This window comes from Panthera onca, chromosome B4, assembly GCF_046562875.1.
Source record: "Panthera onca isolate mPanOnc1 chromosome B4, mPanOnc1 haplotype 2, whole genome shotgun sequence".
NCBI classification, from domain to species: Eukaryota; Metazoa; Chordata; class Mammalia; order Carnivora; family Felidae; genus Panthera; species Panthera onca.
The window spans coordinates 17,672,746-17,696,926 of NC_138345.1; the positions used below are offsets into that span (position 1 = coordinate 17,672,746).

At 37.4% G+C, this 24,181-nt stretch overlaps 1 protein-coding gene across 2 annotated transcripts in view; it reads left to right on the forward strand.

Annotated features, from left to right (window-relative positions):
- Nucleotides 1-24,181, forward strand: part of MALRD1 (MAM and LDL receptor class A domain containing 1) — a 776,428-nt gene that overhangs the window by 169,215 nt on the left and 583,032 nt on the right. For both annotated transcript variants that reach the window (XM_078450377.2, XM_078450378.2), the window contains exons 16-19: nt 10,541-10,693; nt 11,103-11,208; nt 11,895-12,262; nt 15,723-16,135. In XM_078450377.2, coding sequence (XP_078306503.2) covers nt 10,541-10,693; nt 11,103-11,208; nt 11,895-12,262; nt 15,723-16,135 — 1,040 coding nt within the window. The remainder of the gene's footprint in view (nt 1-10,540; nt 10,694-11,102; nt 11,209-11,894; nt 12,263-15,722; nt 16,136-24,181) is intronic.

Below are 24,181 nucleotides of genomic sequence, written 5' to 3' on the forward strand. Positions count from 1 at the left end.
ATTGGAGTGGCTACAAAAGAGATAAGAAACTATAAGTGACTGTCATGTGGCTCATGAACATACAGTTCTTTTATTTGCTTTATTGTTCATCAGACATTGTTTGAGTCCTTATTTAATTCCCTCGACTAGATTAGAATTATCATGAAGTAATAGGGAGTCTGTGTCATCAGGGAGATATATAGGAGAAGTATAAGTGAAATAAAAATTGTACACATTTGGTATGCACATTGTCTCATGTGACACAGAGGACTTACTAGTTAGGAACCAAGTAGAGAAGAGTAGATTTGGGAACTGAGAGGAGAAGAACATGTGAATCAGAAACCTATTACGGTTGTAGACAGAAACTCTTCTTAGAAGAGTAACAGAATGGATGAACTCTGTGGTTTTAAGAGGGTTGCAATGGCTTTCGTGCCCAACAAGACATGTGGGTAGTGGTCAGGACATCAGGAGCCCCCTTCTAGACTTGTGCCTCTCCTTGACTGATCCACCTAATTCTACATTTTTTTCCTGCCTCAGTTCACTGCTTTCCTAAAAGACTACATGAACTCAGCTTTAAGATTACTGATGTGGCATCCTTTCCTTCTCATTCCCCGTCCACTACTGTTTTAGTTTTTTGATTTCTTTACTTTTTCAAACTACTCAGTCTTTTTTATGTGGGGATTTAGTGAGGATATGATCTCTTATTGCTAATGTTTAAAACCTAATAATCATGTGTACTATTTGGGGACTTATTTATTATGATAGTGTGCTAGATTATGCATGTAGCATGTTTCCAGAAAAACTTAGAAATTAAAATTTAAATTCTTGCTCAAAAGACCACTTTGAGTTTCTATTATAATGAGAATATTCTTGTGTTTCGTTTTTAGTTTCAAAGAAAAAGCTAACTTTAAGTTTTGGTCATGACTTTTTTTCAGTTGATCAAATACATGCCCACAACCATTTTAGAAGGCACTGTTTTTGCTGCTGGTATTTGGGGCATCAGTTTCCTTCCAGAAAAACATGTTAGCAAGAGATGAAAGCTTTGAAATGACATTAATGTTGTTAATGCCCCCATTCATCTTTCAACCTGCAATGGCAGACACTTACTCTTCCAACCTCTCTGAATTCTGTGATCATTTAGAGACAAATGCTCTCCTAAAGGATGTATTGATTAGGTTGGCTTACACAGATATCTTCACATATCGTAAGGTCAACTGATTAGTAACCTTAGTTATGTTGGCAAAACTCCTTAGCCGTGTAACATAACCTAATAAACTTATAGCAGCAGGGGTTTGAGACCATGAGGGCTGTATTATAGTTCTTCTTTACTATAGTTTAATCTCTGGTCGCTGTGATTTCTCTCATATGCAAAATCTGTTCACCATCTCCCACGATTTCCAAGGATCTCAACCCATTAGAGCCATAGTGAAAAGGTCTAAATGCTCAATTAAATGTAGTGAGTTCAGAGGTCTAGAAATCATCACTTAAGTATCTACTCGGGTTTAGATGTGGTACGGCTTCTTGGCATCATACCTTCCATCTGTTGAGCTGTGAAATTAAGGATGTAAGTGATCTGCATCCAGCATTCTTAACATGCAGTTATAAGACAGGCATCAGGACAACACCTTACATTTTACTTCAAAAAAGAGAAGGAGAGAATGGAAGGTAAACAAGGCACTGGCTCAAAGCAGTTTTGAAATTTCACCTGGGAAAATTTTAGCTGCAGTTCCTTGATTTGGTTGCAAGATCTGGGTTCTTTTTTCCACATCTGGACTACTAGTTTCTCCCTCTGAATCATTTTTCCTCTTTCATGAAAGGTAAAGGTAACATACACACACACACACACACACAAAATACTTATGTATTTTATATATATATATATATATATATATATATATATATATATATATAAAATACTTATGCATGTGTGTATATATATATAATTTAATATATAATTTGATGTGTGTTGAGAAATGTGAAAGGTCTGACATTTACCCTTCTTACAAGCTAGCCTGCCATAGTTTCATGGATGCTGGCAGAATGGGTGAGACTCCTGGGTCAGAGACAAAGGGTGTAGTACTACTTATGGTATAACACAGCATAAACATCCTGTTTGCCTTGGTTCCTCTTGCTCCCTGAGTCCCAGGAGCAACACAGAGGGGCCCAGGTGGATGAACTGGGTTTTGCATCACAGCTAAGAAAGCCTGAGTTTATAGAACCCAAATCTTTTATATTGTGATTCAAGCAAATGTGTCTGACCTTTGTTTTAGGGGAAGACATTTTCCTTATTATATCATACAAGATAATTTGCTCTCTGTTATAGACAGAGTCACTACCTCTGTTTTTCATAACTGTTTGCTATTTAAATATCCTTGAAAAGATGGCCTGGAACAAAGGGGCAGTTAATGACAGTTTGTAAGACATGCAGAAACATAAGAGACCCATTGTGAATTGTGTCCCAAGAGTGTCTCTGTTGGTTAAATGACAGGAGACCCTTAAAACCATATGTAGGGTAATGTTATTAATCATTTTCATTTCAAGTTCAGTATTTTGAATGCCAAATGTTATTGTTATTTATGCATTGGTTCTCCTTTAAACTATTTCATTACTTCTGTTTATTTATATAGACATCTTTTATTTCATGGCAATTTTGTAAATATTTCCTTACTATTTTATGTTTTAAATAACTGATGAATATTAACTATTGATGACATCTGTAGTTCAATTATTTTAACATCATGACTCTGAACGTATAACCATTTGAATGCATGAAAAGCCTGAAACTCAAAGAAATACTATTAGTAGAGAACATGTTCTAAAATAGTATATACAGTATGAATGCCTTTGAAGTTTATAATAACCTCAGCTTAATCGAATAAAGTACAACCTCAATGAACTTAAGCCAGTGTACTGGAATACTCAATTAACTTTTGTCCTCCTTCATGCAACTTTCAGGAGGGTCATGTAATCTAGAGAGACAAAAAAAAAAAAAAAAAAAAAAAGACCTAAACAAGGAGAGTTAATCTATTGGACTTACAGTTATTACAGACATGCCTCAGAGATGTTGTGGGTGCAGTTCCAGACCACTGCTGTGAAACAAGTAGCACAATAAAGCAAATCAAATTAATGCTTTGGTTTTCCAGCACATATAAAAGTTATGTTTATACTTTATTGTAGTCCGTTAAGTGTGCAGTAGCATTATGTCTAAAATAACAATGTACATACCTTAATTAAAAAAATGCTTTATTGCTAAAAAAATTGCTACCATCTGAGCTTTCAAGGAGTCTTTCTGCTGGTGGAAGGTCTTACCTCTGTGTTGACGGTGATTGATCATGTGGTAGTAGGTGAAGGTTAGAGTGGCTATGACAATTTGTTAAAACAAGACAACAGTGAAATTCGCTGCATTAATTGGCTCTTCCTTTCCCGAACAGTTTCTCCGTAGCATGTTGATGCTGTTTGATAGCATTTTACCCCCAGTAGAACCTCTTTCAAAATTGGAATCAGTCCTCTCAAACCCTGCTGCTGCTTTATCAACTAAGTTTGTGCAGTAGTTGAAATCCTTCGTTGTCATTTCAGCAATCTTCACAGCAGATTCTCCATGAGTAGGAGTAAGTTATGTGTCAAGAAACCATTTTCTTCGCTCATCCATAAGAAGCAACTGCTCATCCATTAAAGTTTCATCAGAGATTGCAGCACTTCAGTCCCATCTTCAGGCTCCATGTCTAATTCTAGCTGTCCTGCTGTTTCCGCCCATCTGTAGTCACTTCCTACACTTAAGTCTTGAACCCCTCAAAGCCATCCATGAGGACTGGAATCAACTTCTTTCAAACCCCTGTTCATGTTGATATTTTGGTCTCTTCTCATGAATCACAAATGTTCTTAATGGCATCTAGCATGGTCAGTGCTTTCTAGAAGGCTTTCAATTTATTTTGCCCAGATCCATCACAGGAATCATTATATATGGCAGCTAGAGATTTATGAAGTGTATTTCTTAAATAATAAGCCTTGAAAGTTGAAATGACTACTTGATCTGCAGGCTGCAGAATGGGTGTTGTAATAGCAGGCATGAAAACAACATTCATCTCATTGTATGTGTCCATCAGAGCCCTGGGATGAGTGGAGGCGTTGTCACGGAGTAGCCATATTTTGAATGGAATCTTTTATTTTTGAGCAGTAGGTTCAACAGTGGGCTTAAAATATTCAGGAAACCATGTTGTAAATAGTTGCATGGTCATCTAGGCTTTGTAGTTTCATTTCTAGAGCACAGGCAGAGTAGATTTAGCAGAGTTCTTAAGGGTCCTAGGATTTTCAGAATGGTAACTGAGCATTGCCTTCCACGTACAGTCACCAGCTGCATTAGCCCCTGACTAGAGAGTCGGCCTGTTGTTTGAAGCTTTAAAGCCAGGCATTGACTTCTCCTTTCTAGCTATGAAAGTCCATAAGCATCTTCTTCTACTATAAAGCTGTTTCATCTACATTGAAAATACACTATTTATTTTTTTAAAGTTTATTTATTTTGAGAGAGTGAGGGCGAGTGTGGGGAGAGGCAGAGAGAGAGGAAGAGAGAGAATCCCAAGCAGGCTGTGTGTTGTCAGCACAGAGCCCTACATGTGGCTCGACCTCATGAATCCTGTGCCCATGACCTGAGCCAAAATTAAGAGTTGGAAGCTTAGCCAGCTGAGCCACCAGGCATCCCAGAAAGTCCCCTGTTTCGTGTAGCTCGCTTCATTGATTATCTTAGCTACATCTTCTGGATAACCTGCTGCAGTTTCTACATCAGCACCTTTCGCTTCACCTTGAACTTTTATATGATGTAAATGGCTTCTTTCTTTCAACCTCATGAACCAACCTCTGCTAGCTTTAACCTCATCTGCATCTTCCTCACCTCTCTCAGCCTTCATAGAATTGGAGAGAGTTAGGACCTTGCTCTGGATGAGGCTTTGGCTTCAGGGAATGCTGTGGCTGGTTTGATCTTCTCTCCAGACCACTCCGACTTTCTCCACATCAGCAATAAAGCTGCTTTGCTTTTTTACCATTTGTGTGTTCACTGGCAGCACTTTTAATTTCCTTCAAGAACTTCTCCTTTGCATCCACAGCTTCGTTAACTGTTGGTCTCAAAAGGCCAAAATTTTTTGCCTATCTCAGCTTTTGACATCTTCCTCACTAAATTTAATCGTTTCTAACTTCTGACCTCAAGTAAGAGACGTGTGGCTCTTCCTTTTGCTTGACCACTTAGAGGCCATTGTAGAGTTAGTAATTGGCCTCATGTCAGTATTTTGTGTCTCAGGCAATAGGGAGGCCAAAAGAGAAGGAGAGAGATGGGAGAATGGCCGGTCGGTGAAGCAGCCAGCACAGACGCATTTATTAAGTTTACCATCTTGTATGGGCATAGCTGATGGTGCTCCAAAACAATTAAAATAGGAACATCAAAGATAACTGATTCCAGATCATGGTAACAAATGTAATTGATGAGTTTGAAATACTGTGAGAATTACTAGAATATGACACAGAGACATGAAGTGAGCAAATGCTGTTGGAAAAATGGATTCAATGGACTTAATCACTGTAGGCCACAAGGCTTCAGTTTGTTAAAAAAATGCAATATTTGTGAGGCATAATAAAACAAGGTATGCCTTTAGTGTTATATAGTTTAAAGTCTACTTCCAGAGCGTGTCCTGTCCTTTGATTATACATGTTTAGATTTTATATGATCTTGCATGAAAACACATAGCACAGGGCATGGCCTGTAACAGTTCTAAAATTGTTAGCTATCATTATTATCACTCTTTTTTAACTACAAGAAGCAGCATACTTTTTTAAAAGCACAGGCTTTGACATTAGGTCTGGGTTGGAATTTTGTCCGTAATAATGAGCACTGAGAAATTATATGTTATTCCCCTTTCAACCTTATATTTCTCATCTCTAAAATGGGGAAAATAATATCTTCTGTATTTCATGAGAGTTAGGTAAGATGTGACATTTGTAGTAAATGGATGTCCCCCACACTGCAGTTATGTCTTTACTGGTTTAGATCTCTCTGCAAACCACAGTTTGGCCTTTAGCTGGGCTTCAGGTTTAATTTTTATAATTAACCACTTACATGTTTAGCCACTTTCCATTTTTCCCCTAAAATCTGAGAATTTTTTTGCTGATGTGACTAAAAACAGAGGGAGTTTGGGGTTCAAGTACATGATGTATCAGAACATATTTTTTCCTATAAATTTTTGTTTTGATTTTCTTTGTAGTACTTACATTAACTTATTAGGTAATTATTAATACTTTTTTTCAGAGCAGTTTTAGAGTCACAGATAAAGTACAGAGTTTTCATGTATACCTCCCACCCCCCCCCCCCGCCCCATTATGTGTACAGCTTCTCTGACTATCAGCCTTTCCTCCCAGAGTGGGGTATTTGTTACAAGTGAGGAACCTACACTGCTGCATCATAATTACTCGAAGCCCGTAATTTATATTAGGGTCCACACTAGCTGTTGTACATTCTGTGGGTTTGGAAGAATAGAGAGTAAAATCCATTTGTCAGCATGGTATCATACAGAATATTCTCACTGCCATAAAAATACTCTGTGCTCCGCCTAGTTAGCCCTCCCCCCACCTCCAACTTCTGGCAACCACTGTTCTTTTTACTGTCTTCACAGTTGGCCTTTTGAAAAATGTCATATAGTTGATTTATTTATTGGGGGGGGGCAAGAGAGAGAGAGAAGGAGAGAGAGAATCCTAAGCAGGCTCTACACTGTCAGCACAGAGCCCCACAAGGGGCTCAATTTCACGAAACATGAGATCATGACCTGAGCCAAAATCAAGAGTTGGACGCTCAACTAACTGAGCCACCCAGGTGTCCCTCAGAATGTCATATAGCTGAAAGCCTACGGTATAGAGCCTTTTCAGATTGGTTTCTTTCACTTAGAAATATGTATTTAAGATTCCTTCGTGTCTTTTCATGGCTTGATAGCTCATTTTTTATTTTTTTAAATAATTTTTTAAATGTTTATTTCTTTTTGAGAGAGAGAGAAAGAGAGACAGACAGACAAAGCACAAGCAGGGGAGGGAGGGGCTGAGAGAGAGGGAGACACAGAATCTGAAGCAGGCTCCATCCAGGCTCTGAGCTATCAGCACAGAGCCCCATGCAGGGGTTGAACCCATGAACCATGAGATCATGACCTGAGCTGAAGTTTGACACTTAACAGATTGACCCACCCAGGCACCCCACTAGCTCATTTTTTAGTGCTGAATAATATTCCACTGTCCAGATGTATGACAGTTTATTTATCTATTCACCTATTGAGGGACATTTCTGTCGCTGGACATTTCTGTTGCTTTCAGGTTTTAGCAATTAGGAATAAAGCTGCTGTAAATATCCATGTGAAGGTTTTGTGTGGACATAAGTTTTCAGCTCCTTTGGGTAAGTATCAAGGAGGACTCTCGTATAAATTTTTAAGTCTTTGTGTGAGACCCAAATTATCAGCTCAGACGCTTTGTACCTTTCATGTTTATTTCTTACACATGACTGCTTTTAGGCACTATCCCAAACCATCAAAGAAGTTCAACAGTGATTCTGATATGAGACAGACTGATTCTGTATTTTTTTCCCCTCTGCAGGTTCCTTAGCTCCTATATAAATTTATCTTCTTCTGTCTCAGTGAAAAGCTGTCAACACGACAGTGATAGTGTAGGATGATGGACCTGTTTGTCAGTCACCAAATATCCTCTAGTACCCTTTCCTCAGGGGCAGCTACTGTAATTATATTTAAATAACTAAGAGAGGCAACGAAGATAGTTTTACTCAAAATAATTTCAATCTGCTTTAGAGTCACTAGCTTTTTTTACCCACAGCCATAGAAACAGACAACTAATTTTTAGAAACTTTATGTCAACAGGTATCCACTTATGAACGTACCAGCCCCTAGCACAAAGTCGGTACACAGTAAACCCTGAGGTAGTGGTAACTGCAAATGTTCGTGCAAATTATGTTGTTTCTGATGATGAGGATAATTGAGAAAGTCGATAATGATGTTCCAAAAAAAGTGAACAATCCTTGAACCTCAGTTCTTAAGACGTATCCAGGATATTATATTTCTAAGACAGAAAAAGACGTATGTGGGCACCTGGCTGGTGCTGTTGGTTGAGCGTCCAGCTTTGGCTCAGGTCGTGATGTTGAGGTTCATGAGTTCAAGCCCCACCTTGCTTGCCGCTTTCAGCGGGAAGTTTGCTTCAGGTCCTCTTCCCCTTCTCTCTCTGCCCCTCCCCTACTTGCGTTCTCTCTTTCAAATATAAATAAACATTAAAAATAAGACATATATAATTTTCAAAGCTGTCCTAATAAATCTATATTTGGTTAACAGCTAACCAGATCAATTTCAGCTGATTATTACATTCTCTGATTAACTGAGGTGAGATTTTAAAATGTGTGTAGAAATCTAAATATTTAGGAACAAAATATATTAAACAGGCATATTTGAATTTAAACAACATAATCTGTTAAAAGTTGTCATCTTTGATGGACCTTATCTAAGAGAACTGGCAAATTGCTATAATGGTTTCTAAAATTTTACTCTCACTAGAACATTCATTTATTTCTACATCAGTATTTCTCTGGATAGGAGTCAACAAGGCTCCCTTTCCAGGAAGCTATGTGCAATAGCTATTATACAGCAGCAATAACTTGTTTCCTTTCTATATTTGCATAACAAGAACTCCTGGATCCTTTATTTATTTATTTATTTATTTTTTTTTGGATTGTCTGAAATAGGAATCAAAAGCATTGCTTTCCCAGGGATTGAAATGGCAACATTTGAATACTGAACATTGAAATGGCAACATATTTTGAAACCACGGGAATCTATGTATATTTATGGGTTATTTATTTATTATGCATTTGCAAACAGAGATGGCTTTTAAAAATTCAAAGTCTTCAATATTCTTAACATTTATCCCTAACTTCTCATAATTATCATGATTCTTTTTTTGCTCTTAAGCAGCATTTAATTTTGTTTCACCATAAATTTCTAAACTTGACTTGGGAGATCCTCATTCTAAATATAGCAGTAATTTGTTGATTTTTCTGGTTCCTAATATAATGAAATGGAGTTATTCCTTGCTTATTAAAGTTGATGCAATATTTAAAAAAGTATTTATTTTTAAAGGTATTTATTTTTATACATTCTCATTGACTTTTGGTCACATTTTGGGTCAGGAAACCTGACAGAAAGCAGGTATATTTTTGAAATCAGATATTTTACAGAAACTTAAGAAATAATATTGATTTCTAGTATTTGTAAATCATTTTATAATATTTTGTGTTTATAATGTTACAATTCACCTCACCTTCCTCTCTGTGTCGGTATAGCATTTTCAAAATTGAAAATGATTTTTTCACTAGGTTAAAATTCCCTTGTGAGTTTGAATTTTATAATCTCATTGAGTGATTTACTTTATACTTTTATTCCCTAAGCTTCCTGCTTTCTTCCTAAGTCTTTTTATAAAGGCACATCTATGCAGTTTAGTATTCTTTCCTTGGATAAAAATAACTAATGGCCAAGGATTCCAGTGCAAAATCATCAGATCTCATTTTGCATTGGGATATATAGTAATATCTGAATGTCCACACTGAACAAACCCAGGTTGTGCCTTTTGGGTTTATCTTTTTTTCCAGTCTCACAACAATTAACAGTTATTGTCAATAGTTGCAGAAAGAATATTAGATTTGGAGTGAAAATATCTGGATTTCAGACCATCTTACATCTTCATAATTATAGGACCTTGGTTAAGTTAATAACTTTCCTGAACTTTCTTTTTTTCTTCTTTAAAACAACTACAACAATAACACTTTCCTCTGGGCTATTGTGAAAGTTTGATCTATATAAAGCACTTGGTTCAGAGTCTATGACATAAGGTATCTGCTAAATATCAGCCATAATTTGACACTATTATTATGACTTCCCAGTCCTTCTCTTTCTTTTTTTCCTTATGGCTTTGTGGAAATTAACTGTTTCTTACATTTTTACCTGAAAAGTGGGTCAAATTCTTCTGCCCTGCACAAATTACGTAATGCATACGATGCTTTGGTAAATAATTCAGCTCTACAAAATTGCTGGTGAACATTGTATTAAATATAATCTGGAATTCTCAAATACTAAAAATTTTTAAAGTGGCTACTTTTCATGTTTTAGTGTTTAATAATCTGTAGGAACAATTAAATCTTCCAGGTGATGGAATAGTGGCAGAGAAGTAACATGAGTATCAGGATAAATTAGGCAAACCTTGGCAAATCTGTAATGAATATGGCTGACTGATGCTGTTTCCTTGAAAAAATATTTGGAAAAAAGTTTAATTTCTTGGTAATTCTGCTTTATCGATTTCCAGTATGAAAAGAACAACTCTGTTGCGTTTTAATTTTTTTAGATCAGATAGGATCCTTTTTTTCCTCAAATGTGTCCTTTAAAGTATTTAGAGAAGTATAATAAGGTGATTTCAGTTGATCTCTATCCTTTCTAAAGCGTGTGAATACTTTGGAAAGCCACCCTAAGAGTCCCATTTTGTTCTTCAGGTTCCAAATGTGACTTTGAAGCAAATAGCTGTGGTTGGTTTGAAGCAATTAGTGGTGACCATTTTGACTGGGTATGGAACTCTAGAAGTAACATTTCAGCTGAATTTGAACAACAGGCTCCACCTTGGGATCATACTCACAGAACAGCTCAAGGTAAGACACAAGGAGAGGTTCTTAGTTACTACTTCCATTCACCCTTGGTCAGGTCTGAGAAGAGAAAGAGAAGCATTTAAAGTTCTACGTTACTACGACAAATTGTATGACGTTTGAATATTGGCAATTATTCTTACGTTGTCAATATGAAATGACTCCTTTATGGGTGGTGGGGAGGGAGTCCAGTTCTCTTTTTGACTGAATTCACTGAAATTATTAACTTTTGTGGACATTTTCACCTAGATGTAGATACTAGTTTAGTATTTATAAGAGTAGACTTGACTCACAATCACTGTTATTGATTTTTAATTGTAAAGTCTTAATTTTTGTCAGGTGTAGAATTCAGTGTAGGGTTAAAAGGCAGGTGTTTCAACTCAGTTGGCTGATTTACGTATTTGTATTTCAATAGGACATTTTATGTTCATTCTGAAGAAAAGCAGAAGCTTGTCACAAGTTGCTAAACTCCAGAGCCCAACTTTCAGCCAGGCAGGACCTGGATGCACAATTTCCTTCTGGTAAATATTAAAATCCGGGATGCCTGGGTGGCTCAGTCATTTAAGCATCTGACTTCGGCTCAGGTCATGATCTCATGGTCCGTGAGTTCGAGACCAGCGTCAGGATCTATGCTGTCAGTTCAGAGCCTGGAGTCTGCTTCGGATTCTGTATCTCCCTCTCTCTCTGCCCCTCCCCCATTCATGCTCTGTCTCTCTCTGTCTCGTAAAAAACGAATAAACGTTAAAAAAAAATACTAAAATCTGTGGTCCGCTACCCTTGCAGCCCAGTGGTTGCAGGCATACTCCTGAACTTACTGGACTTTCAGATTTGCCCTCGGTTTGGCTTTAAAAATAGCTATTGCATTTGATTTACACAGTTAGCATTTTACTTAGGAGTATATTATCCATATTTGTTGTGTTCTTTCTTTAGATGAAAGGGACTCTTCCCCTCCAACAAGGGATTATAATTGAGTTAACACTGCTTTGATTTAACACTGGATTGACCTCCTTGAGACAGGCTCCCGGATCCCGCACTCCAGAGAATGCACCTCAGCAGATATGAGCAACCACAGTTACTGCAAGAAATAAAGGCATCCGTTACAATAACTAATAATGAATTGACTTTTAACCAGGCGCGAGAGTCTGTAAGTTAAATATTTAGTCGATCCCATGAATCGTTTCCATTTCTTGTGTTTGCTCTTTTTCAGGTTTTATAACTATGGTCTGTCAGTGGGAGCAGCTGAGCTACAGCTACATGTGGAAAATTCCAGTGACCCTACAGTACTCTGGAGAGTATTATATAACCAGGGCAACCAGTGGTCACAGGCGACTATTCAGCTTGGACGCCTTACTCAGCCCTTCCATTTGTCACTAGATAAAGTCAGTCTTGGCATTTATGATGGGGTCTCGGCTATTGATGACATCAGATTTGAAAATTGCACTCTTCCCCTTCCTGCGGAGAGCTGCGAGGAGCCAGATTTTTTCTGGTGTCGACACAGCAAGGCTTGCATAGAAAAGCTTCTGTTATGTGATCTGGTGGATGATTGCGGTGATCACACTGATGAGGTCAACTGTGGTAAGTTTTTTTTTTTTTTTGCTTGTGTGTTTGTTTGGGTTTTTTTTTTTTTTTTTTTTTTTTTTGGTCCTTATTTTGATAGTGGTGATCTTGATCAGGTCACTGTTTTCTAGGCAATCAAAGCAAAGACACTAAGCATTGTTCCAAAGTTGATGACTGTTCAGTTAATTGGGCTACCAGTATTTGTTATGCAGACTCATAAAATCCATACCAGAGATACAGTGATGAAACACAACTACCGAGTCTCAGACCTCATGGAGCTTACTGTTTAACTGAGGAGATATATATTGTTCAAATAGTTAAAAATTAACTACAAAATGGCAGCTTAGATAGGAATTACAGAGGGAGATGCTCTGAATTTTTATAATGTATTGAATTTTTTAGAGGTGATGATTTAGCTGAGATCTGACAAATAGTCAATTGAAGCATATATGCAAAAGCCCTGATATGTGACTGCATGGTGGGTGGAGGCCAGCCAGTGTGGCTGGAGTCGAGAGGTCAAGGGGAGACAGAGTGCAGCATAAGGACAGAGATGTGGGGGAGGCTAGGTTTGCAGATCTCGGTAGTCCATATTAGGGAGGTTTTTCTTCATTTGAAAGTTTTTGGTAAGGATGGTAACATAATAAAATTGGGCTCGTAAACCATGTCACTGTAAATACATTGTGATGAGTGGATTGGAGGAGAAAGGTTTCAGGAGACCTATCAGGAGGCCATTGTGGTAGTCAACTAAGGAGGCGGCAGGCAGCCTGCGTCCCAGCGATAGTGATGGTGATGGAGGGACTGATGTTTGGGGAGATATTTAGGAGGGACATCTGATGGTGTTTTGGCTATAGGGAGCAGAGAGTGGCATGTCAAAGATACGTCCTGACTCTTTGGTTTAAATTAACCAAGAAGTTTATGGTATCTGATGATCGTATATGGTTTGCAGTTTAATAAACCTAGCTCCAGATATATCGTGCCCAGTGTACTTGATCTTGAAAATGAATTAGAAGCTCAGAGTTGGGTTTTTTTTTCAGATTTCAAAAATCAGTCAGAAAAAGAGTTTGCATCTTTCCTTGTCTAGAAATAGCAACAGTTCTTAAAATTCAAGCTATTTGCCTATTAAATTGTGAGGCTAATTATAAACCAAAGGGAAGCCATAATATGCTCGGTACATCATAGGAAACACTGCATCAAGAAATTTCCATATAAATTATTGTAGAGAGTGTTGCATATATGTGATTTTTGATATAGGTAGATTGAAGTCAGAATTACCATGCGTCTCATTACACAGCTAATACCTTGAGTGGATATAAATAAAGTTGATAATTTAGACAGGGGCTGACATAAGAAGTGTTACTTTTCATTGAGGCAATTTATTTTTTGCAAATTCAGAAAGCTTTTTCATCTTTTCCAAGGTCTCCACATCCTACTCCTCCACAAAATGTTGATCTGTTGCTGGAAAGAAGCAAATTATCCTTCCGACTACCCAGTAGTAACTTAGTAGCAGGGAATTATGGCCGTACAAGTGTAATAGCAAAATACTTTCAGTGACTAAGTATTAATGAAAGGAAATCATAGTGGCATTAGACTGTCAGTTTCTCCTACAGCTCTCCATATAGACCTGTTACTTTATTACATAGAATGCGTTAGACATCCAGAAATCTGTGTTGTATTTCCTAAAGGTTCCTATGTTTAGAGACATAGTATTTTATTTGAAGGTGGAGCTACGTGTATTCCCTTTTGAAGCAAAGACTGAGCATGCAGTCAGTATGAAGACAGGCAGTATCGAAATCTCCTGGCTTCAGTGCCAGTTATATGTCGAAAAAGCTCACAGCTTGACGTTCTCCTTCTGCTCCGCCGCCAAAGACTGACACCTGGCGAGTGCACCGTGGGGCCCCAGTTCACGTCACAGCTGGGCTTGATTAGTCACAAGTGAGGAAATATCAAATGAAAGCTCATCTCCCATTTGACATTTACTCACTTGGTTCCCTTCAGTAGGTCTAAGCCCCTGTTCTGTGGTTTTCAAAGACAGATGATTTGTTCTTGCCTGGCTGCATTTATCCACATATGCTTGTATTTATTGTTTCAGCGTATTTATTCACCTTTGGCACCAAGTGCGCTCACTAAGATGAATAGTTAAAAGATAACTGACATTTGTTTTTTTTTTTAAATATTAGCTTATGTAAATGAAACTAAAATGTAGAACTACTCGTTAATTCTAATTCCTATTTTTTTTTCCTCCCCAACTAACGCTAGATGTACATTCTGTTGCATTTATTCTAAACCAATCCTTGGTGTCAACAAAATGCTCACATCCTGAGAAATGAATCCCTCTATTATCCTAGAAATTAATCAGCTAGTTGACAAGGGACAAGTCAGTTTTTCCTAAGTGCTTTGAATCCTTCTAGTGACTGAAAGGAGTTTAAAGTTTCAAAGCTCCGGCTCAAAGGTGCTACAATCCAGTGAGAAGAAAAAAAACGCCTCCCAGGAGACACAGCCAAGAGTCCACTGGGCACACAGCACAGCAGGAGGCATGAATAGAGGAAGGAGAGAGGGGCGAGGTGTTTAAGGCACATGTAGAAGATGGCCTATGCCAAGGGGAAGGGTATGAACAGGAAGTTCACTTGGGAAAGGTGAAGCTTGAAAGATAGAGGAATTTAGGCTTAAGTCGAAATGAGTATCTATGGAGGGATTTTGAACACAGAAGGAAAATGATAAACTGCCATGGAAGAATGGTCATTCTGGCATTGGCGTGTTACTGTGGCAAGATGGTGCCAGAAAGAAGAGTTTTTCAGCATGGGGTCTGGAAAACACTGGCATCAGGATCATCTTGGGTGCTTATTAAAATATGGATTCCTGGGCTTCACCCCATGTCTGACAAACGAGTAGTTTGTACAGGACTTCGCCGTGGACTAAGCAATTATACCATGCACCTCAGGTGATTCTGAAAGGTCGAGACCTATGAAAATATGACCGTTCTCAGTTCCGTGTGTGAGAATCACCAAGGGAGATGATGAAGTATCCTGAAGTCCAGATGCACTGTTTGTACCAATTAAATCAACGTCTCCAGAGACGAATTCTCCGCTTTAGTGTGTTTTGTTTTGTTTTGATTTTTCATGTTCACTGGGGATTGAAACATTCGGCTAAGGTTGAAATCAGCTGAACCAGAAGTTTGTTGTGTTGGGTCAGCCATGGTGTCGTGACCATTTGCATAGAGTTATAGTGCTAGAAATGATGGTGGGATGGGCATAAAAGGCATTTGGAAAATAATGGCTGAAGTGATGCCACCTTCAGTCTATAAAATATGATTACTTGATTTAAGTCTAGGATTTATTCACTTTTTAAAAACTTTAGTGTTGCATTTGAGAAAAAAGTTAAAATGGCTAACCTTGGCAGGAGCAAAATATCAACTGGTATTTTTAATCATAGTTATTTTTGTCCGTAATTCTCTTTTGCTCTCTTTTAATGCCGATTTCAGTACCTGAGCTACAGTGTAACTTTGAAAATGGAATTTGTAACTGGGAACAAGATACAGAAGACGACTTTGATTGGACCAGGAAGCACGGTCCAACCCCAACACTTAATACAGGGCCAATGAAGGATAATACTTGGGGCACAGCTAAAGGGCACTATCTCTACATAGAATCTTCGGAGCCTCAGGTTTTCCAAAACAGAGCCGCTCTGCTCAGTCCTGTCCTTAATGCCACTGATGCAGACGGCTGCACCTTCCGCTTCTATTACCACATGTTCGGGAAGCACATTTACAGGCTGGCCATCTACCAGCGGGTCTGGAGTAACACAAGAGGACAGCTGCTGTGGCAGATATTTGGGAACCAAGGCAACAGATGGACAAGGACACACCTCAACATTTCCAGCAGGCGGCCTTTTCAGGTATGGATAATGGATTTTGTAATATGTATTTAAAATGCATCAGGATGTCTAGGGAATATGAAGGATTGCTGTGTTCTTGAATGAAAAGCAAGTGGAATTTGATCAAAGTTACTTCAGTACACATTTATCATTCAATTAAGGGGGTACCAGAGCTTGTTGCTTTCCTCCCTGAATACCCCTAATAATGGGTGATTAACATTTCTAAAGGTGGACACATGTCACTGGAAGCAGCTGAAGGTCCCTCTGACTTTAAGTAATTTTTCTACTGAAAAAAAAAAAAATCTGGAGGGAAAAGGAGTTTTGCACAAATTCTGGTATTGTGCCAAAAGTTCAGATTCTTCAATCTGTTATTTTGAATACTTCATTTGACTTTTCCCACATTTTATAGGTAAGCAACAAAAATTCAAGAAGAGTGCATGCTTTGTTGGAAAAACACACAGCTACTCTGGGGCATAAAACACACAGCTAGTCTAGGTCTCCTTACACCCGGTGGAATATTCTTTATTCAGATTCTCACCTACCTTCTCCTACCTAAAAGGAAAACTTGGAATGGCAAGTTTAAATGCTTATGTGGCTTTTTCCATTTTGCGAAGGAATTTAGCATCTATTATCTATCCCTTTGATTCCCTCAGCAATTCCCTGAAGTGGGTAAGCCAGAGATCCTTTTTGTCAGTTTTACAGATACAAAGAAAAAAAACTCAAAGAGGTTATTTATATCTAGCCAAATAGATATTGAGCAGCAGAATGGGGACTTGGGCTGGGACCCACATTTCCAATTAATTCACGTTCATTCCCTTTGTAATATATCATACAGCCTGTCACATGGAGGAGGGTTGAATATTCTTTTTTTCCCTTTGCTCTAACAGATCTATGTATAATATACAAGGAGAAACTTCTTACCTATCCAGGCAAAATTGTTTTTTCCTTTTTACATGTACTAAATTTCTTTGGTACCCTAATTTAAAGCACTGTCTCTATTTTTTATTTTTTAGTGTTAATTTATTTTTGAGAGACAAAGAGAGACAGACTGTGAGCGGGGGAGGAACAGAGAGAGAGAGAGACACAGAATCCGAAGCAGGCTCCAGGCTCTGAGCTGTCAGTACAGAGCCCAACGCAGGGCTCGAACCCGTGAAGCGTGAGATCATGACCTGAGCCAAAGTCAGATGCTTAAATGACTGAGCTACCCACGTGCCCTGAGCACTGTCTCTATTTAAATGTCTTGAGTTAACAGTTTTATAGCCAAGAACTTAGCTCCAAGCCACCCGTTCAGAGCCATGGTAGATATGTATTGTACTTGGCTCGCTAGAGAATGCATTGAGAGTGGTGATTTGTCCAGACAGACATAGGCTGTAGTCATGGGAACTAATCTGCCATATGTACAGTGTTATCTTCCTGTTAGCCATAATGGTAAGATGTCTGTAATGATATGAAATGAAACTGAAGGAAGGTTCTTTGACTTTCATTTAATAATGGCTCATCCACTGCAAATTAATATTTAATCAGATGAATTGTAATTTGGGTCAAACTGGCATTCAGTAGATAAACTCTCCTTCTGATATTTACTCAAGAATCGGTTGCCAGGAGAAAATAACCTTGGCAAGGGGGCTGCTTCACATTCAGATGAATATGGAACTTTCCAAGAAATGCTTTGGTTGTGAATCTAAAACACAGAGATTGAAGTTTGAGACTCATTTTGGATTATACATGGAGTGCTCTGTTTGATTTTATGCAATGGTTCTTCTCGGCTTTTTATTTTTTTCAATGACATTCGGGCATGAAAAGGTGAAATCAGATTGTGCATGCTTTGTAGATTAATTATCCAAGATAGTAAACATTGGGTCTAATTTAAACAGCTAGATATTTTTCTTGATTGAATAATGAGTATACATAGTTGTTGCAACAGCAGGAATAAGCAAGATTTTATTTAACTCCGATATTGTAGGTGAAATTACCTACTATCAGTCCAGCAGACAACAGGTACTCATTTAATGTTTGTTTAAAAGAAAACTTCAAGGACGTATGTTGACATCCAATATTACATTAATTCCAGGTATACAACATAGTGATTCAACAAGACTATATACTGTGTTCACCACAAGTGTAGCTACTACCTGTCCTCATTTATTGCTGTTACAATATAATTAACATGTTCAATAACTAGAAGCCTGTATCTCCCACTCACCTTCAACCATTTTGCCCCGTACCCTCCCCTCTGGCAATCACCAGTTAATAGTCTGTATTTATAGGTCTGATTCTGCTTTTTGTTTATTTATTTTTTTAAAAAAATTCCACTTAGTGGAATTATATAGTTTTTGTCTTATGTATTTCACTTAAGATAATTCCCCCTAGATTAATCTATGTTGTCTCAAATGGCGCATCTCATTCTTTCTATGGCTATATAATATTTCATTGTTTGTATATGTGTGTGTCTGTGTGTGTGTGTGTCTGTATCCCACTTCTTATCCATTTGTCTATTGGTGGACATGTAGTTTGCTTCCATATCTTGACTATCTTTTGAAATTAGTGTTAGTGTGTTTTTTGGGTAAATACTAATGGAATTATTGGATATGATATTTCTATTTTTAATTTTTGAGCAACCTTCATACTATTTTCCACAGTGGCTGCTCCAGTCTGAATTCCCACCATCAGTGCATGAGGATTCCTTTTTCTCCACATTCTCACTAAACCTTTTTATTTTTTGTGTTTCGGTTTTAGCCATTCTGACAGCTATATAGTAATATCTCGTGATTTTAATTTGCATTTACATGATGATTAGTAATGTTGAGCATCTTTTTGTGTGTCTGTTGGCCATCTGAATGTCTTTGGAGAAATGTCTGTGTATGTCATCTGCCCATTTTTTAATTGATTTGTCTTTTTTTGGTATTGAGTTGTATAATTTCTTTATATATTTTGGATATTAACCCCTTATTGCATATAGCATTTGTAAATATCTTCTCCCATTCAGTAGGTTTCTTTTTGTTTTATTGATGGTAAACTTTGCTGTGTAAAAGCTTTTTATTTTGATGTAGTCCCAATAGTTTGTTTTTTATTTTGTTTCATTGCCTCAGGAGATGTATTTTAAAAAATATTGTTACAGCTGAGGTCAGAGAAATTACTTGTGTTCTCTTCTAGGATTTTTATGGTTTAGGTCTCACATTTAAGTCTTTAATCCATTTTGAGTTTGTGTGTGGTGTGAGAAAGTGGTCAAGTTTCATTCTTTTTCATGTAGCTGTCCAGTTTTCCCAGCACCGTTTTTGAAGAGACATGTTTCCCCATTGTTTATTCTTGCTTCCTTATTCATAGATTAATTGGCCGTAAATTCATGTGTTTATTTCTGAGCTCTCTCTTGTTTTTCATCGATCTATATGTTTATTACTCTACCAGTACCATACTGTTTGGATTACTACAGCTTATCTATTTTGAAATCTGGGATTGTGATACCTCTAGCTTTGTTCTTTCTCAAGATTGCTTTGGCTATTCTGAGTCTTTTGTGGTTCCATACAAATTTCAGTATTATCTATTCTAGTTCAGTATTTTTTATTCTAGTTCTGTGAAAAATGCTGTTGCATTTTCATAGGGATTGCATTAAATCTGTGAGGTGACATTTTAACAATATAATTTCTCAAGTCCATGAACATGAAATATCTTTGTTTTTTGTGTGGGTCATCTTCAGTTCCTTTTATCAGGGTTTTATAGTTTTCAGAGTACAGACCTTTCACCTCTTAGGTATTTATTGTTTTTGATACAATTTTAAATAGTGTTGTTTCTTAAATTTCTCTTTCTGCTACTTCATTTAGAATGTATAGAAACACCTCCAATTTCTGGATATCGATTTTGTATTCTGCAAATTTACTGAATTCATTTATTGCTTCTAGTAGTTTTTTGGTAGTGTTTTCAGTATTTTCACATAATCTGCAAATAGGGAAGATTTTACTTCGTCTTTACCAATATGGGTCCCCCTCATTTCTTTTTCTTGTCTGATTGCTGTAGGTAGGACTCTGGTACTATTTTGAATAAAACAGAGAGTGCATCCTTGTCTTGCACCTTATCCTAGAGGAAAAGCTCTGTCTTTCCCCATTAAAATGACGTTAGATGTGGGTTTTTCATATCTGTCCCTTATTATGTTGAAGTATGTTCCCTTGAAACCTACTTTGTTGAGGATTTCCATCATGAATGGATTTTGTGTGCTTTTTTGGCATCTATTGAAATGATCATATAGTTTTATCCTTTCTCTTATTGATATGATTTATGACACTGATTTGTGAATGTAGAACCACTCTTGCATCCCAAGAATAAATCCCACTCGATCATGGCAAATTATTTATATTGATTGATGTGAGAATAATGAACCACACTCACATCCCCGGAATAAAATCCACTTAATTGTGGAGAACTATTTGTTTAATGTATTGTTGAATTCAGTTTGCTAATTTCATGTATATTCATCAGAGATACTGACCTGTAGTTCTTTGTTGTTGCTGTTGTTGTTGTTGTTGTGTCTTTATCCGGTTTGGCTTCATGGAATGAATTTGTGACCTTTCCTTCCTCTTTTATTTTTTGGAATAATTTGAGAAGTATATTAACTGCTTGGTAGAATTCACCTGTGAAACCATGTCGTCCTAGACTTTTGTTTTTTGGGAGTTGTATGATTATTGATTCAATTTCATTGCTGGTAATTGGTCTGTTCAAATTTACATTTTTCTTCTTAAATTGGTTTTTGGAGGTCATATGTTTTTAGAAATTTATCCGTGTTTCTAGGTTGTCCATTTTGTTGGCATAAAAATTTTTATAATATGCTTTTATAATCCCTTGTATTTCTATGATGCCAGCCATTATTTCTCCTCTTTCATTTCTAGTTTGAGTCCTCACTCTTTTGGTGGGGGGTGACTCTGGATGAATGTTTATTAATTTTGTTGACCTTTTCAAAGAATCAACTCCTAATTTCATTGATCTGTTCACTTTTTTGGTTGTTCTTTCATTTCATTGATTTCTGCTCTTTGCTATTTCCTTCATTCTCCTGGTTTTGGATTTGTTTATTCTTTTTCTAGTTCTTTTAAGTGTAGGGTTAGGTTATTTATTTGAAATTTTTCTTGCTTGTTGAGGTAGACCTGTATTGCTATAAACTTCCCTGTTAGGACCACTTTTGCTGTAACACAAAGATTTTGGACTGTTGTATTTTCACTTTTATTTGTCTCAATGTATTTAAACATTTCTTTTTTTCTTTGATTTTTTTGGTGGGCCAAGAAATTGTTAACAGCATGCTATTTACCTTCCATGTATTTGTGTAATCTCCAGATTTTTTCTTGCTGTTGATTTCTAGTTTCATAGCATTGTGGTCAGAAAAGATGCATGGTATGACTGTCTTTTTGAATTTGTTTATTCTTGTTTTGTGGCCCAACACATGATCTGTTTTGGAGAATATCCCATGTGCACTTCAGAAGGATGTACATTCCACTCTTCATATGTTCTGAATTATCTTTTAGATCCGTCTTGTCCCTGTGGCATTCAAAGCCAATATTGCCTTCTTGATTTTGTCTTTGGATGATCTGTCCATTTATGCAAATTGACTGTTAAAGTCCCTATTATTGTATTACTATTGATTACTTCCTTTATGTTTGTTATTCTGCTTTATGTCATTGGATTCTCCCATGTTGGGTGCATAAATATTTATAATTGTTCTGTCTTCTTATTCCATTGTCTCCTTTATTATGATATAGTGTCCTTTATCTCCTGTTTTAAAATCTATTTTGTCTGACATCAGCATTGCTTCCCCAGTTTTCTTTTCAATTCCATTGCATGATAAATGCTTCCATCTCCTCACTTTCAATCAGTGTATTTCTTTGGGACTGGAATGAGTCTCCTGTAGGCAGAATATACATTGGTTTTCCTTGTTACCTATTCCATCACCCTATGTCTTTTGATTGGAACATTTAGTCCACCTGCATTTCAAGCAATTAATGATAGGTACATAATCATTTGCATTTTTAAACTTATTTTATCATTGTTTTTGTATTCTCCATTACTTTCTTCTGTTGCTCTTTTCTCAGGGTTTGCTAGCTTTCTTTAGTAATGTACTTGGATTTCTTCTCTTTATTATTTCCATATCTATTACTGATTTTTGATTTGTGGTTATCATTACATTTATCTATAGAATCTTATTAGGAGTCTGTATTAAGTGATGGTCACTAAGTTTGGCCCATCCTAAAATCACTAAATTTTTACTCCTTTCTCTACCACATGTTAAGTATATGCTGCCATAGTTTACATCCTTTTATTGTGAATCACTTGACTGATTTTCTATAATTATATTTAATTTTTCTGCTTTTGTGCTTCCTACTTTTCTTAATCCTGCTTATGGTCTTTCCTTTCCACTCAAGGAGTCCTTTCACCTTTTTTCTAATGCTGGTTCATTGGTGATGAAATTCTTTTATTTTTGGTTGTCTGCAGAACTCTTTATCTCTCCTGATATTTGTCATGATAGGCTGCTGGATAGGTATTATTTGTTTCAGGGTTTTGTTTTTTTTCCCCGGCACTTTGAATATATCATGCCACTCCCTTCTGTCCTGCAAAATTCTTGCTGAAAAAAATCAGCTGATAGTCTTATTTCCCTTGTATGTAGTTTTTTTTCCCTCTTGGTATTTTTAAAATTTTCTATTACTATTTTTATCATTTTGATTCTTATGTGTCTTGGTATGAACCTCCTTGGGTTGATTTTGTCAGGGGCTTTCTGTGCCTCCTGGGTCTGAATGTCTGTTTCCTTTCCTAGATAAGGAAGTTTCAGCTATTATTTCTTCAAATACATTTTCTGCCCCCTTTTCTCTCTCTTATTTTTCTGGGACTCCTATAGTATGAATGTTATCATGCTTGATGGTGTCACTTGACTTCTCTTAATCTAATTCTCATTTCTTCTTATTCTTTCTTTTCTCACCTGTTCAACTTGATTGCTTTCCGTTACTCTGTCCTCTAGGTTGCTACTTCCTCTAATCTATTTATTCCCTTTTGTGTGTTTTTAATTTCAGTTATTGAGTTCTTTATCTCTGATTGGGTCCATTTTTAATATTTTCTGTCTCTGTTGAAAGTGTCACTGAGGTCCTCCACTCCTTTCCCAAGTCCAGTGAGTATCTTTATGACTATTACTTTAAATCCTCTATTGGGCATATTACTTATCTTTGTTTCATTTAGCTCTCTTGCTGTGATTTTGTTGTGTTCTTCATTTGGGACATATTCCTCTGTCTCCATATTTTTCTAAATCTGTGTCTGTTTCGATGTGTTAGGGAAATTCTGCCTGTTTGGGGCAGAGTTTGTTCCTTTTGTTTTTATTGAGCCAGTCTGGGGCCACCTAGGGCTTGAGTTGAACCAGACCCAGTGTTTGCCAGAGCTGCATTAGCACCCAACTGCAGGGCACTCTTCCTGTGTCTTTTCAGAAACTTTCATTGGTGGGTGAGGCCTGTAATCAGATCAGATGTCTACCCACAGCCCACCGCGGTTGGTCACGGTCATGTATGTGTGGTTACCTTCCCCTTTTCCTGGGGCATGAGTCACTTTGGAGTGGTGCTAGCTCCTGTCAGGTCTGATTGCACCCTGCCATGCTTGTGGCCCCACTTTGGATGGTCTTCTGCAAAGGGCATTTTGAAGGGCACATGTCCATAAGACAACATGGAGGTAGGGTGCACGGTGCCAGGCATTGAAGGGGACCTGTAGCCCAGTGGGAAAACCCATGCTGAGGCCAGGCCATGGTTAGGGGGTGAGCCTACAGACGATCACAGAGGTTGGGTACACTCTTAGGAAGCTAGATGGAGAGTGTTTGCACTGCACTGAATCCTGCAGGTGTCCATATATCTAGGCTGGGTGCTGGGCCAAGGAAATCTTGCCCATGAGCTCTTTTATTCTTCGAGTAGTCTTCTAAAGATCCCTACCCTTTAGCACATGCTCTGAGATTAGTAAATAAATCTCCCTCCTGTATACCCCAGGCTTTTTTCAAACTTTTGCTTTTATGCTGTATCTCAGTGGGGGCTGTTTCTTGTGCTGTCTTTTTAATGGCAGGGA